The sequence below is a fragment of the Hibiscus syriacus genome, unplaced genomic scaffold (assembly GCF_006381635.1).
Source record: "Hibiscus syriacus cultivar Baekdansim isolate YM2019G1 unplaced genomic scaffold, ASM638163v2 tig00110831_pilon, whole genome shotgun sequence".
In the NCBI taxonomy this organism is placed as follows: domain Eukaryota; kingdom Viridiplantae; phylum Streptophyta; class Magnoliopsida; order Malvales; family Malvaceae; genus Hibiscus; species Hibiscus syriacus.
The window spans coordinates 1,058,736-1,074,212 of record NW_024062882.1 but is presented as its reverse complement, the minus strand read 5'-3'; the positions used below and the strand labels follow the sequence as shown (position 1 = coordinate 1,074,212).

Below are 15,477 nucleotides of genomic sequence, written 5' to 3'. Positions count from 1 at the left end.
TACTAATGCATAAGCTCTACTCAATTATGTATTTACATTTTATTTTAATAATTTAATACCAATGTCCTTAAAAAATAATTTATTACTTTTAATAATTTATATTAATTATTTAAAAATAATGAAATTTATGATTTATATATTAAAATATTAATACTAAGTTATATAAAATATATTTTATTTATTATATTTTTATTATATTTTAAATTGATATAATTGATATATAATAATATCTTTTTAAATTTATTATAATTTAAATTGATATAATTTATATATAAATGTAAATATAATTTAAATATTATATTTTTAATTTATAACATAATAGTTATAATAGATATTTTATATTTTTAAACTCATTCCTAACTAATCTCAAACAATTAAATTTTACATTTTTAAAAAGTTTTTACAACACTTTTTAAAAGCTTCATCAAATTGGTAATTGGCAATAGTTTTTAGAAATGTCTGACCAAGCCCAATTAGACCATTCCCTTTATATATATCTTCTGCAACAATCCACCCTCAAACCCCAAAACAATGGCAAAGTTCACTTGTTTCTTCTTCCTTCACTCCCTACTCATTCTCATCATCATTCAACATGTTAAGACATCCGAATCTCTCCCTCTCTCGACGACCTCGCGTTGGATCGTCGACGAGAAAGGGCGACGAGTGAAGTTAGCCTGCGTGAACTGGGTGTCGCACCTCGAGCCAATGGTCGCCGAAGGGCTGAGCAAGCGACCGATGGATGATATAGCCAAGCAGACCGTGTCGATGGGATTCAACTGCGTTAGGCTCACTTGGCCGCTGTTTTTTATCACCGATGACTCTTTAGGTTCCCTCACCGTTCGACGATCGTTTCAGAGGCTCGGGTTGCTTGAACCCATTGCCGGAATCCAGGCCAATAATCCATCCGTCATTGATGCTACGCTCATTGAAGCTTTCCAGGTATGAAATTTATGCTTTGTTTTTTGCTCCTAGAAAAAAGACTAGATTTCAGCTTGATGCCAAGAGGATAAGGATAAATTAATTAAGAAAAGACAGAAGATAATGAATGTGTGAAACCTCTTTTGCCTCTTGGAGACTCCAAATGATTCTTTTCGGCGTTTGTTGAAGATTTTTTAAAAAAGAGAAAATGAGATTAATTGAATTATATTGTAATCTAAATTTAATGTCAATTAAAATTAGAAAACTATTTCCTATTAGTACGTCACGGGTTTGATTTTGAACGGTTTGGTTGAGGAATTTTGAACTCGTTTAATAAACTAATTTGAATAGCTAAAGTTATTGGACAAAATAATGGGAATAAAAAACATTGTTTATTAGATGAACTAAAGGAAGGGTCTCATCACAAAATAGGTTATATTTTTTAGGTAATCTAGATTAATATAATATTATCTATATTCATGTGGATGTTTCTTAATAATACCACTACCAACCTAAATGATCAAATTTTATCAAACTAAAATATTCATAATCATGTAGTTTAGTGGGAAAGTGGGAAAGGGTTGGACGAAAAGACAATGGTAATTCCAATGTAAATGACGTTGCCAGTGATTAAATTATCAGCCCTAAACTCATTATTTCATGGCAGTTTTGCGGTGAGGTGCTTTAGTATACAGTTAAAATAAGAAATTACTGGTTTTGTTATTATTTTAAATAACAAAATCGGTAAAAAATGACTGAAAACATTAATATTTTGACCGGTTCTAATTACATATATAGGTAAACACGGTAAACAAATTCGGTTAAAAAATAATATTTTCGGTAAAGCACTACTTAAAACGTCATTTTTTGATCGGATTTTTTTATCGCGTTTACCTATATAGGTAATTAGAACCGGTCAAAAAAAATGACGTTTTCAGTCATTTTTTACTAACAAAGCTGGTAACGTCTTATTTTAGCCGTATATTAAGGCGTCGCACGTGAGCGTTTTCCTTATTTTATGCTTCTTTATATAGATATCAATTTAATCGATTCAACGCCGATCCAATTTTCACAACAAGAACAACAATAATACGATATGAATACACTAGTAAAATCCTTCTTATGAATTGAAAATCAGGCTGTGGTCTCTAGCCTTGGGAAAAACAATGTAATGGTCATACTTGACAATCACATAAGCAAGCCCGGTTGGTGCTGCGGTTACTCCGACGGTGATGGTTTTTTCGGTGATTGGAACTTTAACCCGAATCTATGGATCTTGGGTCTAACCCGAATGGCCACTCTATTCAATGGTGTCGCCAATGTGGTTGCTATGAGCTTGAGAAATGAACTCAGAGGTCCCAAACAGAACACGAATGATTGGTATAGGTAAATTCTAAAAATCCGAATATGATGTAGTTGATTTTTTAACCCTAGTGTTGATCAAACCATTAAATTATAGGTACATGCAGAAAGGAGCCGAAGCCGTGCATGCAGCCAATCCCAACGTTCTCGTTGTCCTTTCAGGATTAAACTACGATAGAGACTTGTCATTCATCCGAACTCGACCCCCGGCTCTCTCGTTCGGTCAAAAACTAGTGTTTGAACTCCATTGGTATGGCTTTTCCGACGGCGATGCATGGGTAACCAACAACCCAAACAGCATGTGCGGCAAAGTGATCGACTACATGATGAAGACGTCGGGTTTTTTGGTCGATGCAGGGTATCCGTTATTGGTGAGCGAGTTCGGAATCGACATAAGAGGGAACAATGTGAATGATAATAGGTACTTGGACTGCTTTTTGGGCGTGGTGGCTGAGCTCGACCTGGATTGGGCGTTGTGGACGTTGGTTGGGAGCTATTATTTGAGAGATGGGACTGTTGGGTTCAACGAATACTATGGGATCATGGATTGGAATTGGATTGATATTAGGAATTCAAGTTTTAATAAGAGACTTTCTGCTCTTCAGTCTCCTTTTCGAGGTAAGTCAAATTTAATCTCATTTATTCAATTTTAGAAAAAAAATCGAATTTTTGATCTTTCGATTCAATTGATCTAACCATATATATGTCGGTTCTAATCAAATCCTATCAACTTGAATCCAAACCCATTTTGAACATAAAATGTCAATAGTTCCCTCCATAAAGATGAAACCAAAAGCTTCTCGTGAGAGAGACTGATAAAATTATAAAATTTTGGAGGGGCCATAGTTAAAAAAGCTTAATTTTTTTTTGAAAGGGGCCAAGAATAAAGTTTTTCCGCTTAGCTAAAGGGATAAAAGGCTTAGATTAAATACATTAATAGAGATCGACTAAAACTATAAATTTCCCATTAGCGAAGGTTGCCAAGTTCTAAAAATTGGATTAAACTATTTTTTTTTTTGAGTTTTTCTCTGAAGTTCTTAACTATTTTTTGTCAAATTAAGTCCTTAAACTATTATATGTAGTCACTTTAAGTATCTTAACTATTTTTTTTGTCAAAAATAAGTTCCTAAACTATGACTTTTTTGTTTTAAGCCTCTAAACAATTTTTTTGTCAAAAACAAATACCTAATTTTTTTATAACGTGCCAACACCTTATTGGTTGAAAAATATTTCTCTAACTAAAAAAATGATATGACTTAAAATGATTAAATATAATAGTTTAAGAGCTTAATTTGACCAAAAAATATTTTAAGTACTTAAAGCAGAAAGAATACATAGTTTGAGTATTTATTTTTACTTTAAGCCTATAAAATTAAAAGGCTTATTTCGGAAAAAAGTATATAAAATATATTATTCCATTTATCTATATACCTAAATTTGCACATGGAATTGGCAATAAGGCAAGATGGCACTTAATAAAATGGTGTAATTATATTTTAATCCCCTCCTAAAAATAAGTAATTCAATTTAATTCGTTTGGCATATAATTTTCGACTTGAACCCTCCAATAATTTATGTTTTTATCCTAACCCCCAACAAAAAAAAAATTCTGACTTCGTCTTGATTAAATTTCATAGTAAAGCAAATTGTAGAGACATTTTTACGGAAAGAATTATAAGAAGGCCCATTATGTAATTATGCCAAAATTGTATGCAGGACCAGGATTAACAGAAATGGAACTACACAAAGTGATATTTCATCCCTCAACAGGGCTTTGTATTTTGAGGAAACCATCGATTAACCTTTTAGGCTTGGGTCCGTGTACCGACTCGGAACCATGGAATTACTCACCTCAGAAGACTTTAGAGTTAAAGGGAGCTAACTTATGCTTACAAGCCGACGCATTTGGGACGATGGCGGAGCTCGGAATCACTTGTGGCGGGTCGAATTCGAAATGGGAAATGATATCGGATTCGATGATGCACTTGTCGTTGAAACTCGAAAATGGCACCTTGGTTTGCCTGGATGTGGATTCAAACGGTAATATCATTATGAATGGTTGCAAATGCTTGAACCGAGATAGTCGATGCGATCCCGAGAGTCAATGGTTCAAACTTGTGGATAGCACGAGGAGTGGAAACCTAGGAAAATCCTTTGTGGACTTTGATTCAACCATTGATTTAGGAATTCCTATGGAACCTTTGTTTGAATGTAAAACCAGTCTTTGATCGATTCACTTAGGTTAGAATATGTCCTCAATTACTACGTGATTGAGTGTACCCCTAGTTTTTTTTTTTAACGGTATCATTATAGTTAAAAATATAGCGCGGACTTCGAGAATTTAAAAAAATCATGTTTAACTATATGTTGCTACGAGTTTTACTCATTATAAAATATTATATATTCACGTGTCATGGGAAATTATGACATGATATATATAGAAAAGATGAAAAGGACGGAAGAAATTGTAATTTTCATTCATTTATTGTTTCCTACAAAATATGTTCATAATTTGTTTTTCAAAATTAGTTTATATTTCTCTTAAACTTTATGTGACCTTTTTTTAAAATTATAATGATTTGATTTTATATGTGAGATGAAAAATAATTCATCATTATCATTTTGTTTCCTACCAAACACGTTCAAATTTTATTTATTTTCTTACATTTTCATTCTCTTCTTTTATTCGTATATTTTCCACGCTAACCAAAGCTTACAAATTGAAGTTTTGTTCATGATGTATATTGCATAAATATACTTATAAAGTTATAATTAGGGAGTACGTTGATCGGGTCGAATTAAGTTTTTAATTATTTCGATCCGATTCAATAAAAATATCCCTACATTTGAAATTTAATTCGAATTAAGAGAAATTTCACTCTATTCAAAACATTGATGGGTCGAATTAAGTTTTTAATCATGCACTCAATCTGATTTTATATATATTATTTTTATTTTTATCTGATAAAATAAAAAATTAATTAAAAATATACTTATAAAAAGGAGTACCATTGGAATTATTTTTTGATATATAAAAGATAATTATGTTATTTCGAATGGAATATTTTTTATTCTAAACTTGAATTTACTCAAACTCAAATATTTTTTTAAAAAAATTTCTTATAAAATCAAGTCTAGACAAATTTATCATATCTCCCTAATTATAACATGGAAAAGAAGTTTTCTATTGTTTTGGGGTTTTTTTTTTTCTAAGACCAACTGATAAAGAAATGGAAAGGCCTAACAATTAGGCTCTCAGGCATTTTCGGACATACTGCTTACTCAGGTCAATTCTCGGATTAGGCTCTCAGGCATCGGCTATTACGCTTAGTACCCTTTTTCCCATTTCCAGGCAAATCCTCAGACGTCAGCAGCCTTCTCTCTTCTTCCCTCAGCTGTTCTTCATCCAGATATCAAGGTTAGATTCTTGTTTATACCCTCAAACATTTCTATATATAGATAGATCATGTTTTATTAAGGTTAATTTTATTAACTTTTAGATAAAAATGGAAACTTTCCCTTTACGATTGAAGAAACTTAAGGTGTTAGCATTGTTATTATGGTTATGATTTCACTTTTTTTTAAAAAAATTTGGTTAATTGTTTTTAATTTGAATCAGAAACTGATGGCCCGACCGATTTGATCTTCCATTCTTTGGTAATTGGCCAAAGTCAAAGCAGAGGGGAAGATAATAGAGGCAATAGTAAGATAAATAAAACCATTTAAATCATAATAATACTAATCCATAGTGGTTTTCTATAAATTTTTCTATCAATTTTTTGGTTTTCTATCGTGGTTGGTAAATCATATTTTTTGAACGATTTGATGAAATATGTAGGGATTTTACTTTATTCTGGGATAGAATATGTTTCTAAATTTAACCTTTTGATGCATTTTAAATTGTGTTTATTGTGTGGATTTTAATCTTTGTTTTTATATTTGGCTGCTAGAGCCTCGATCTCTCTCTGTTTTGCGTCTCTATGCTGTTTTTCTTTTGTTTTGGAGTTCGGTTACTTGGATTTCCTATGCTTAAAATCTATGGTTAGTGAAAATATGCTACTAAAATGATCCTTACTAGGAGTTTGGATATTTTTTTTTTGCTTTAATTACATTTGTTCTGGAATTTGTGTATTCTTGACATGATTGATATAGATTTAAAGTTATGTTTTTCCTTGTTATGTCTTTGGTTTCATAATGTTTGATTTATGAATACCTTCTTTTCCCCATCACATTTGTTCTGTTAAAGGTTAATTGGGTAATGGCTGAAGAACAAATCGATTTTGGAGATGAGGAGTATGTAGGAGCACAAAAGATACACTATCAAGGGAGTGGGACCATACCTGCTCTTGCAGATGTAGAGATGATTGGGGAGGATGATGAATACGATGATCTCTACAATGATGTTAATGTTGGAGAAGGTTTTCTTCAGTTGCAACGATCTGAAACAACAGCACAACCAGCTTTCATGGGCAGTACTGGACTTCAAGCTCATAAAAATGATGCTCCTGAACCACGAAGTGAAGCTGGGGATTCACAAGTGCTAAACATCTCTGGAATTTCAGTTCAAGGAAAGTATGTCAATGTTAATTCCGGTTATTGGGAACCAGAGCGGCAACCAGCTGTTAACAAGCCAGAGATAGAATCTAGAAGTTATCCATCTAGGTCTACCAATTCACAAGGGGGTGGTGTTATGGAGTTGAACCCTGATACCCAAATGAACAATATGGGTTTTCAAGGGTTAACTTCAGCATCCACAAAGGTTGGGACTGGTCCTTCTGCTGTGCCTCAAAAGTTTATTAACAACCCTGCTCAATCCCTAAATTCAGGGACTGGTGGTCCTCAAGGAGCTTCTCAGATTCCACCTAATCAAATGGGTATGACTGCAAACCATCCTATGATGAACGAAAATCAGGTTCGACCACCTATTGAGAATGGTCCAACCACGTTGTTTGTTGGTGAATTACATTGGTGGACAACTGATGCAGACCTTGAGAGTGTATTATCTCAATATGGAAGGGTGAAGGACATTAAGTTCTTTGATGAGAGAGCTAGTGGTAAATCTAAAGGGTATTGTCAAGTTGAGTTCTATGATTCAATGTCTGCAGCTGCATGTAAAGAGGGAATGAATGGTTATATGTTCAATGGGCGAGCTTGTGTTGTGGCTTTTGCTTCACCACAAACATTGAAACAGATGGGAGCTAATTATACGAACAGAGACCAAGGCCAACCTCAAGCACAACCTCAAGGAAGGGGGCCAAATGAAGGTTTTGGGAAAGGTGGTAATATGAATTACCAAGGTGGGCATACAGGAAGGAACTATGGAAGGGGTGGCTGGGGACGAGGTGGTCAAGGTGTCAACCGAGGTGGAGGATCTATGAGAGGAAGGGGAGCTGTAGGTGTAAAGAACATGGTTGGGAGCTCGGCTGGAGTTGGAAATGGTGGTTATGGTGCTGGAGCCTATGGACCAGGACTGGGAGGTCCTGCTGGTGGCATGATGCATCCACAAGTTATGATGGGTGCTGGGTTTGATCCAACATTTATGGGTCGAGGAGGCAGTTATGGAGGTTTTCCAGTACCTGGTTTTCTGGGCATGCTTCCTTCATTTCCAGCTGTTAATACAATGGGACTAGCTGGCGTTGCTCGTCATGTCAATCCTGCTTTCTTTGGCAGTGGAATAGCACCTAATGGAATGGGAATGATGGGTGCATCTGGAATGGATGGGCCTCATGCAGGAATTTGGACTGACTCAAACATGGGTGGATGGGGAGGTGATGAGCATGATCGTAGGACTAGAGAGTCTAGTTATGGTGGTAAAGATGATGCTTCAGAGTATGGGTATGGGGATGCAAATCATGAAAAAGGAAGGTCAAGCGGTGCTACTCGGGAAAAGGAGCGGGTTTCTGAGCATGAGTGGTCTGGAAACTCAGAAAGGAGGTATCATGATGAGAATGAACGGGAATTGGACAGGTCTGATAGGGAGCATAGGGAACACCATTATAGGGAAGAGAAAGACAACTACAGAGAGCACCAACATCGTGGACGTGACTTGGATTATGATGATGACCGGGATAAGGTACAATCTTCAAGATCTCGGAATAGGTCCCATGCAACTCGAGAAGAAGAGCACAAGTCTAGATCAAGGGATGTGGACCATGGGAAGAAGAGGCGCCTGCCATCAAAGTGACAAACTATGCTGTGCATGCTTCTTTACTATTTCTTATGAGGCCTCTAATTAAGTTTTCACACTCAGTTTCCCTTGCTTTGGCTGCTATTTCCTTTCAGCATTCTCTGTGATGATTGTTGATACATATGCAGAACGTGGCTTCTTAAAGGAAGAAGTAAGTGCTACTTACATGGTGGTGGGGAAGAATAGACTTCCCTTTTTGTTTCTTTATGCATTATAGAGAACAACTATTATATGAAGAAACTTAGTATTCGTATGTTGAAAATTGGAAAACATAGTATTTTAATCTATGTGGATATTCTTTTGTGGGGTTCGAATGCTAACATCCTACAGCTTAATATCAACAATGGTTTTATAATTATCCACAAAACACTATATTTAAGGGAATGCTTACTTAGCTTGTGATTGTGATACTTAGAAAATATTGTTGTTCATATGATTGTTGGGATTTGTTCTTTAGAAACTTTCTTGTGATATGTTTGTATTCTTGGTTGATAAGAAATATTTCTATCTTGTGAATTTTTTGAACATCCTTTTAAATGGGTTAGAAGTTAGGAGGGTTCGTAGGCCAGGAAGTTTGCTTGGCATAAACCGTGGACCTTGCTAGATGATGTATATTGTATATGATTAGGTGAGAAATGAGAATGAATTTCATCTCCCTTTTGAATTTTATCTTGGTGCTTCAATCTTGTATCATGATGTTTTCTGGTTACTTCATCATTTTGTTCATTAGTTGTTCATTTTCTATGTGTATATCATTTGCTTTTCAATTCAGATTTACTGAATATCAGAATACATGCTATGTGTTTTCAATATTGCTGTTTTATTTTTCCTTTGCCTCTTTCAAATATTTGAAGCTTGGGTTTTGGTGAGTTGTGCTATATGTTAGATAGTTTTACTTCTTCCCCATTCGAAGTCATTCTGTTGCAATTTGGTCTTGTGGATGCCTGTCAATATTCAGCTGAAAAGGAATTTTTGTTAAAGAAGCAATAGAATGAAGGATTTACCCTTTTTTGGTCACCTTTTAGTTGTGAAGTTTAGGGTTCATTGTGCTCTGAAATTTTTAACTGTATGATAAAGTTATTCTCCGAGACAGGGCTGTTTTCAAAAACAATGTTTTACCTAGAATGCTATTGTTTACCGTTTTAGTGCCTAATTTTAAAGAGGCTCTGCATGCTCATAGTTATTGTGAGCCACACCTATGTGACTCATCATCTATTTCAACTGGTTTTTTAATTGATACGAGGATCATGCCTATAGGATTACTAGACATCAAACTTTATGTACAATTACAATGTCATGTGATTCTTGCATGGTTACTGAGCAATGTGCATAGATTGCGGGGAGGTGTCTGGTTTTTTCTTTTTCTTTTCTTTTCCTCTTTAATGTCTATTGACATATGGGTTTCTTTTTATCATCACATTCAGGGAGTCAAATGAGGCAACTCTTTATTGAGGAAGATGTGTTAGAAATTGTAACTTCCGGAAAGAAAATAAATCCAACCGAATCCGTGAATTGGAATGTTGGTCTATTATCATGTAAAGCATTTTTGTCTTGTAAAATTCAATCTGTTTATCAGGTCCGTATCTTGTAATGGCCTCTTTCCTTGTTTGTATGACCCCGTATTCAGATTTCAGATGAGTCTTGTATGTGTTTTGTACAGAAATCAGGGCCAACACTTGTTCATGCTTGTATACACTTGTAGCCTGCATGTTTAGCTTAGAATAGGCATATATGAGCAATATGCAGATTGTAACATAGGGTCACCAACTGTAAGCCGTTGATGTAACACATATTCACCTGTTTCTGTGCAAGCACTTGTAATTTACATGTTACCATAGAATAGGCATATAGATCGGCTAAAGGAAATTGTAACATAGGGTCGTCGATTCTACTGTATCTGTGTATGTAACGCACATTCTCCCTGTGCTTTTTATTAAAATAAGCATAGATGAGCTAGATGCACTTTGTAACATGGAGTTGTCCCAACTGTAACCCTCGATGCAACATACACTCATGTTCTTGTTTAAGCATCTGTGCATACTTGTATAAACTTGTAATTGATCTGTTAGCTTAGAACAGGCTTAGTTGAGCTAGATGCAAATTGTTCATATGGTCGCCGAGCCATCTGTAACCGTTGATGTAACATTCATATTTCCCGGTTTCTGTTTAATCGGTTTATATCATCAAATTGTAAAGGGTTTCTGGATTTTCTGTATTGTTTGCTCCTGAGAATGCATTGTTTGCTGCTACATTTTCTGTAACGAGCTAGGCAGGGAATTTTTGGTCGATTCGGTTCTGTATCGAGGTCGACTATGTTTTTAGTCATTTATGTTGGAATTAAGCTTGGGAAGACTATTTTGATGTATTATTCTAATGTTTATATATTGTATATATTGCATGGTTGAAATATAATGCTTTGCCAAGTTTGATGTGCTCTGGAATTTGGATATAGAGAAAATTATAAATGTATTTGATTTATGTTATTCGTCGGTCTAAGATATGAGTATTCATTTGGTACAAGTATATTGAATGTCTTTTTAAAGATATTTTCATGCGTTTGTAAGTTTGATTAGTTTTTTTTAATATTTTCATGTAATCCAAATAATATTGGGTTAACCACTTCATATATCACCAACCTTTAAGCGCCTACTCGTTTATACCAACGTTTCAATTTTGCAAAATTTAGCACCAATGTTTACTTTTACGTGCAATTATAGCACTCCTTCGTTAATGACATTGACGTGGATGCCAAAAAAGCTTAAAACGATGTTGTTTTGTTGACATAAATAATATTAATTTTCTAAAAAAAAATTAAAAATCCTAAAAATCCCAAAATTCTCAAAATTCCTAAAACCAAAAACCCTAAATTCCCAAAAATCCCAAAAAAATTAAAACCCTAAATTGTAATCCCTAAATTCACCAATCATTGTCATCAATAGCACGTTGGTTCCATTGCACTGAAGTCTCTTCCTCTAGCCATGCATGTTATTCACCATTCGCTTGTTGATTGGTTGCAGTTTATGGTTCGATTAGAACATTGTATATTCGGTGTTTTGATGATCAATTAGCATATTTTTCTTCGATTTTCAGTGACAGGAGAGTGGGGGTAATTGGTGGTAAGGGTTTGCCAACGACAGTGGTGGGTGGTGGTCGTTGATTCGACGACAATAATGGGTGAAATTAGGGATTTAGTATTTAGAGTTTTGGGTTTTAGAGGAATTTGAGAATTTTGAAATTTTTAGGTTTTTTTTTGAAAAATCATTATTTTTAGAATATATTTGTATATTAGATTTGTAAGAATGTAACCAAAATCTCAAATTTTAACAAAATCTCTTCAACTAAAATGACAACGTTTTGGCTTTTTTAGAAATCAAAACAGTCACGTCAAAATGATGCCATTTTGGTGATACATCCACATCAGCAACATCACAACTCAAATTCGCCATGTCATCGTGCCGTTAGATCATTAAAGGCAGAGTGATATATTTACACTTAAAAGTAAACATTAGTGCCAAAATTAATAAAATTAAAACGTTGGTGGTATAAACGAGTAGCGCTTAAAAGTTGATAATATTTGAAATAGTTAACCCAATAATATTTTCTCTTATTATGTGCTATGTGGTTTGTACAGACAATTCTAACCTGTTAAGGAAGAGATATTATAATAACGTACCATTATTTTCCCTTGTTTTCCAAGAAAACGTAGTCGAGGCTTTTCTGAAGAAAACAAACAATTGAAGAACCAAAAGTTTAATTTTGATACACGAAAACACAAAATTCAACCCAAGTTGTCGGTGTTTGGTGAGAAAATTAAGCAATCTCCACAAGCTTTTTCACTGTTTGTGGAAGATTAGTTGTTGAGATATTAATTGTGGCTAAGTTTATGCAACATTGTTACACCATTGATGTTGTCTCTTGGAATGTCGGTCTAGTTGACAAATAAAAATGTCTTAGTTACGTCCAATATTTTTAATTGAATTTTGTTTGGTTTGGTTTAAAAAAAATATGTATGATTAAGGATCAACATTAACTCGAGTTTAACGAGTTTTGATCTGATTTTTTTTAAAAAAAATTAGATTATGTTGGATCAAATTGAGTTTCTTTTAAGATAAGGTCTGATTGACTTGAGTTCAAATCTAGGTAAAAATACTCGAACTTGACATCATTAGTATAATTGACCTTTTTATATCTAGAAATAATTATTATAATAAGTAACAATTATCTCTAAATATATAAAAATCAATTATATTAATATTATCTGATCGAGTATAAGTTTAACCCAAAAATTAGGTCAGATTTTAGATTAAGTGGAACTTTTTTAATCACAAGACGTAAAAGACGACAAGTGGAAGTGTATTATATTCATATTAAATTCAAGTGGATTAAAAATCCAACTTGACCTGACCTACGCTCTTCTCTAAGTACGACTCTCCGCCTCTACTATTCTCCCGTAATACGATATAAATCTATTTTCTAGGATTGCGAGAGGAAAAAAAGGAGTTTTTGTGCATAGTAGACTTAGTAGTATATGACATAATTACTATAATTTTCGTAATCTCTCTTATATCTTATTTGTCGATATAATAATTTTTTCTCATCTAGCTATATATTCCAATACAAAACTTTGCACGTAAATCTACACATTTAATCTTATTTTTTTTACTCATAATCATACAAGATTTTTTCCATAAGAGTAACTTTGTCCTCGTATAGGTGCAAGTGACATGAAATAATATATTGCGACGTTGAATTTTAAAATATAATAAGGAATTATAATAGAGAACTAATAATAATGGAAATAAAAATAATTAAGATATTGAGAAATATATAATTTTAAAATATACATAAATAAAAATACATGTTACAAATTAGCATTTCTATAAATATATGTGCAAAACGGGGTATTCATTAACAAGTATATGTGCTTTGTTCACGAAGCTTGGTTTGGTGCAACAATGAAGCTCGACGTTGAAGTACTGTCCAAAGAGATCATCAATCCATCTTCCCCAACCTCCGATCAGTTTCCTCGTTATCAACTCTCGTTTCTTGGCCGATTATCGCCTCTGGTTTATAATCCTCTCGTTTTATTTTACCGGTCGATCGTCTCCAAAGGTGATATTGAATCCAACATCAAAATCAAAGTTATCGACCGTCTCAAACAATCCTTGTCCGATGTCTTGACCTATTTCTGTCCACTTGCCAGTCGGATTAACGATAACATGTTTGTAAACTGCAATGATGAAGGCATAACCTTCGTGGAAGCTCGAGCTCGATGCGAAATTTCAGATGTTTTGGACAATCCCGTGCCGTGTGAACTCAACAAATTGCTTCCGTTTATACTCGATGATGCTGACAAAGTTCCCTTTGGTGTTCAATTCAATGTTTTCGATTGTGGAGGCTTCGAAATCGGTGTTTGTATTTCTCATAAAATCGCGGATGCGTTGTCTTTGTTCACATTTTTGAAAACTTAGGCTGCCATTTGTCGCGGAGATGCTCGGAGTTTGATAGTGTTACTCGAATTCGTATCGGCAAAACTCTTCCCACCGAAGACGATGTTAGGTTTCTAACCGAGAAACAGCGTATCGACCGAAAGAATCGTGACGAAAAGATTCATTTTCAGTGCATCAAAAATAGAAGAAATCAAAGAGTACATATGAAACAAAGTATACCCTTCCCGTATTGAGGCCTTATCGGCTTTCATATGGAGTCGTTTGATTGCTTCAATGAAAGCAAACCCCAAGCATGACGACGAAGATGGTCACTTCTACGCCATTGTCCATGCAGTAAACTTACGTAAACGATTCGACCAGCCACTTCCTGACCATAGTTTCGGGAACTTATACCGGATTGTGATGACACCCAACCACAAACTCCGAACGAGATTGTCACAATCTCATTAACCAGATCAGAGAATCGATACAAAAAATCGATGTGGAATACATAAAACAACTCCGACAAGGGTCAAGCCCACACTTAGAATTCATCAAAGAGAGGGCTGAAAGCTTCATTAAAGGGGAGATGATTTCATTTAACATCACGAGTTTATGTAAATTCCCGGTTTATGAAGCCGATTTCGTGTGGGGAAAACCGGATTGGGTCGGGTCTGCGAGCTTGAATTTCAAGAAAATCTTGTTGTTTTCATGGATACCGCACTGGAGATGGAATCGAGGCTTGGATAAGCTTAAAAGATGAAGACATGGATGCGTTTGAAAAAGAAACATTGCTTGGATTTGTTGTTCCGTAGAATTTAATGTCTGGTTTCAACCCGACTAGTCCGGACAGGCATCCGAAAGGTAATTCGGACGGGCCAGTGGCCGAACTTGATCAGAAATACTATTTTAATAATATTGCTTGTTTAAAATCATATTTTAGAATAATAAAACGAGTTATTTGAACGGTCCAAGCGGATATGTGCACGGCGATACGACTCGTACTAACACGGTACCAACTACATAAAGATAATGAAATAACCGAAAAAATTCGATCGAATAATTTCAAAACCGAGTAAACCGATAACGAAATATATGAAATAAAATGTTTATTAGGCTTCACTAAATAAGCTGGAACCCTAGAATACCAAATAATTCAGATTGTCATATGCAAAGAAATTGACAATGTTTCGGTTCCACCCCGATAGAAACTCTGATCAATCTTAAAAAGTACACCAACAAATCAATAATCTATATCTAACCTGATGAGCCGTAACCGATCGATTTGCGGGTTTCGAGCGTGTCTTTACTGCTGGAATCTTTCTTTTCTGCAAGTCTTCCAATCGTCTCCATGTTTTTTTCCTGTTTTGCTTCGGTCTCATCTTCTTTCGATTCATCTTCTTGGAACTTGAGCAAGCATTCGTTAAACAGCTCTGGGTCGAGATCGTGGAAGATTTTGCGCACGTTTAGAGTCAAGCTATGTACAGCTTGTTTCCAGTGATTTCTCGTGTTTTTCTCCAATGCCGGGATTATAATCGGCAGTATAACTTTGCAGTTTTGAATGATTAAGTTCTCGATGTG

The 15,477-nt window shown here is 34.7% G+C and overlaps 2 protein-coding genes and 1 pseudogene across 2 annotated transcripts; all 3 read left to right on the top strand.

Moving 5' to 3' along the window:
• Positions 1-495: 495 nt before the first annotated feature.
• Positions 496-4,602, top strand: LOC120142825 (glycosyl hydrolase 5 family protein-like). Its single transcript, XM_039157315.1, has 4 exons — positions 496-939; positions 2,057-2,304; positions 2,378-2,898; positions 3,997-4,602. The coding sequence occupies exons 1-4, from the start codon at positions 532-534 to the stop codon at positions 4,506-4,508; spliced, it is 1,689 nt and encodes a 562-aa protein (XP_039013246.1). The 5' UTR covers positions 496-531; the 3' UTR covers positions 4,509-4,602.
• Positions 4,603-5,536: 934 nt separating this feature from the next.
• Positions 5,537-8,886, top strand: LOC120142824 (cleavage and polyadenylation specificity factor subunit 6-like). The gene is made up of 2 exons (XM_039157314.1): positions 5,537-5,698; positions 6,527-8,886. Exon 2 carries the CDS (start codon positions 6,539-6,541, stop codon positions 8,462-8,464), a length of 1,926 nt encoding a protein of 641 aa, XP_039013245.1. The 5' UTR covers positions 5,537-5,698; positions 6,527-6,538; the 3' UTR covers positions 8,465-8,886.
• A 4,536-nt stretch (positions 8,887-13,422) lies between these two features.
• On the top strand, positions 13,423-14,711 carry LOC120142780 (annotated as a pseudogene).
• The last annotated feature ends 766 nt before the right edge of the window (positions 14,712-15,477 follow it).

Excerpts from the sequence above, each read along its gene's own strand:
- LOC120142824 (XM_039157314.1), top strand. The coding sequence starts at position 6,539 with ATGGCTGAAGAACAAATCGATTTTGGAGATGAGGAGTATGTAGGAGCA.
- LOC120142825 (XM_039157315.1), top strand. The coding sequence starts at position 532 with ATGGCAAAGTTCACTTGTTTCTTCTTCCTTCACTCCCTACTCATTCTC. Across the intron at positions 2,305-2,377 it reads AACACGAATGATTGGTATAG|GTACATGCAGAAAGGAGCCG; the intron begins GTAAATTCTAAA and ends ATTAAATTATAG. Across the intron at positions 2,899-3,996 it reads TCTTCAGTCTCCTTTTCGAG|GACCAGGATTAACAGAAATG; the intron begins GTAAGTCAAATT and ends AATTGTATGCAG.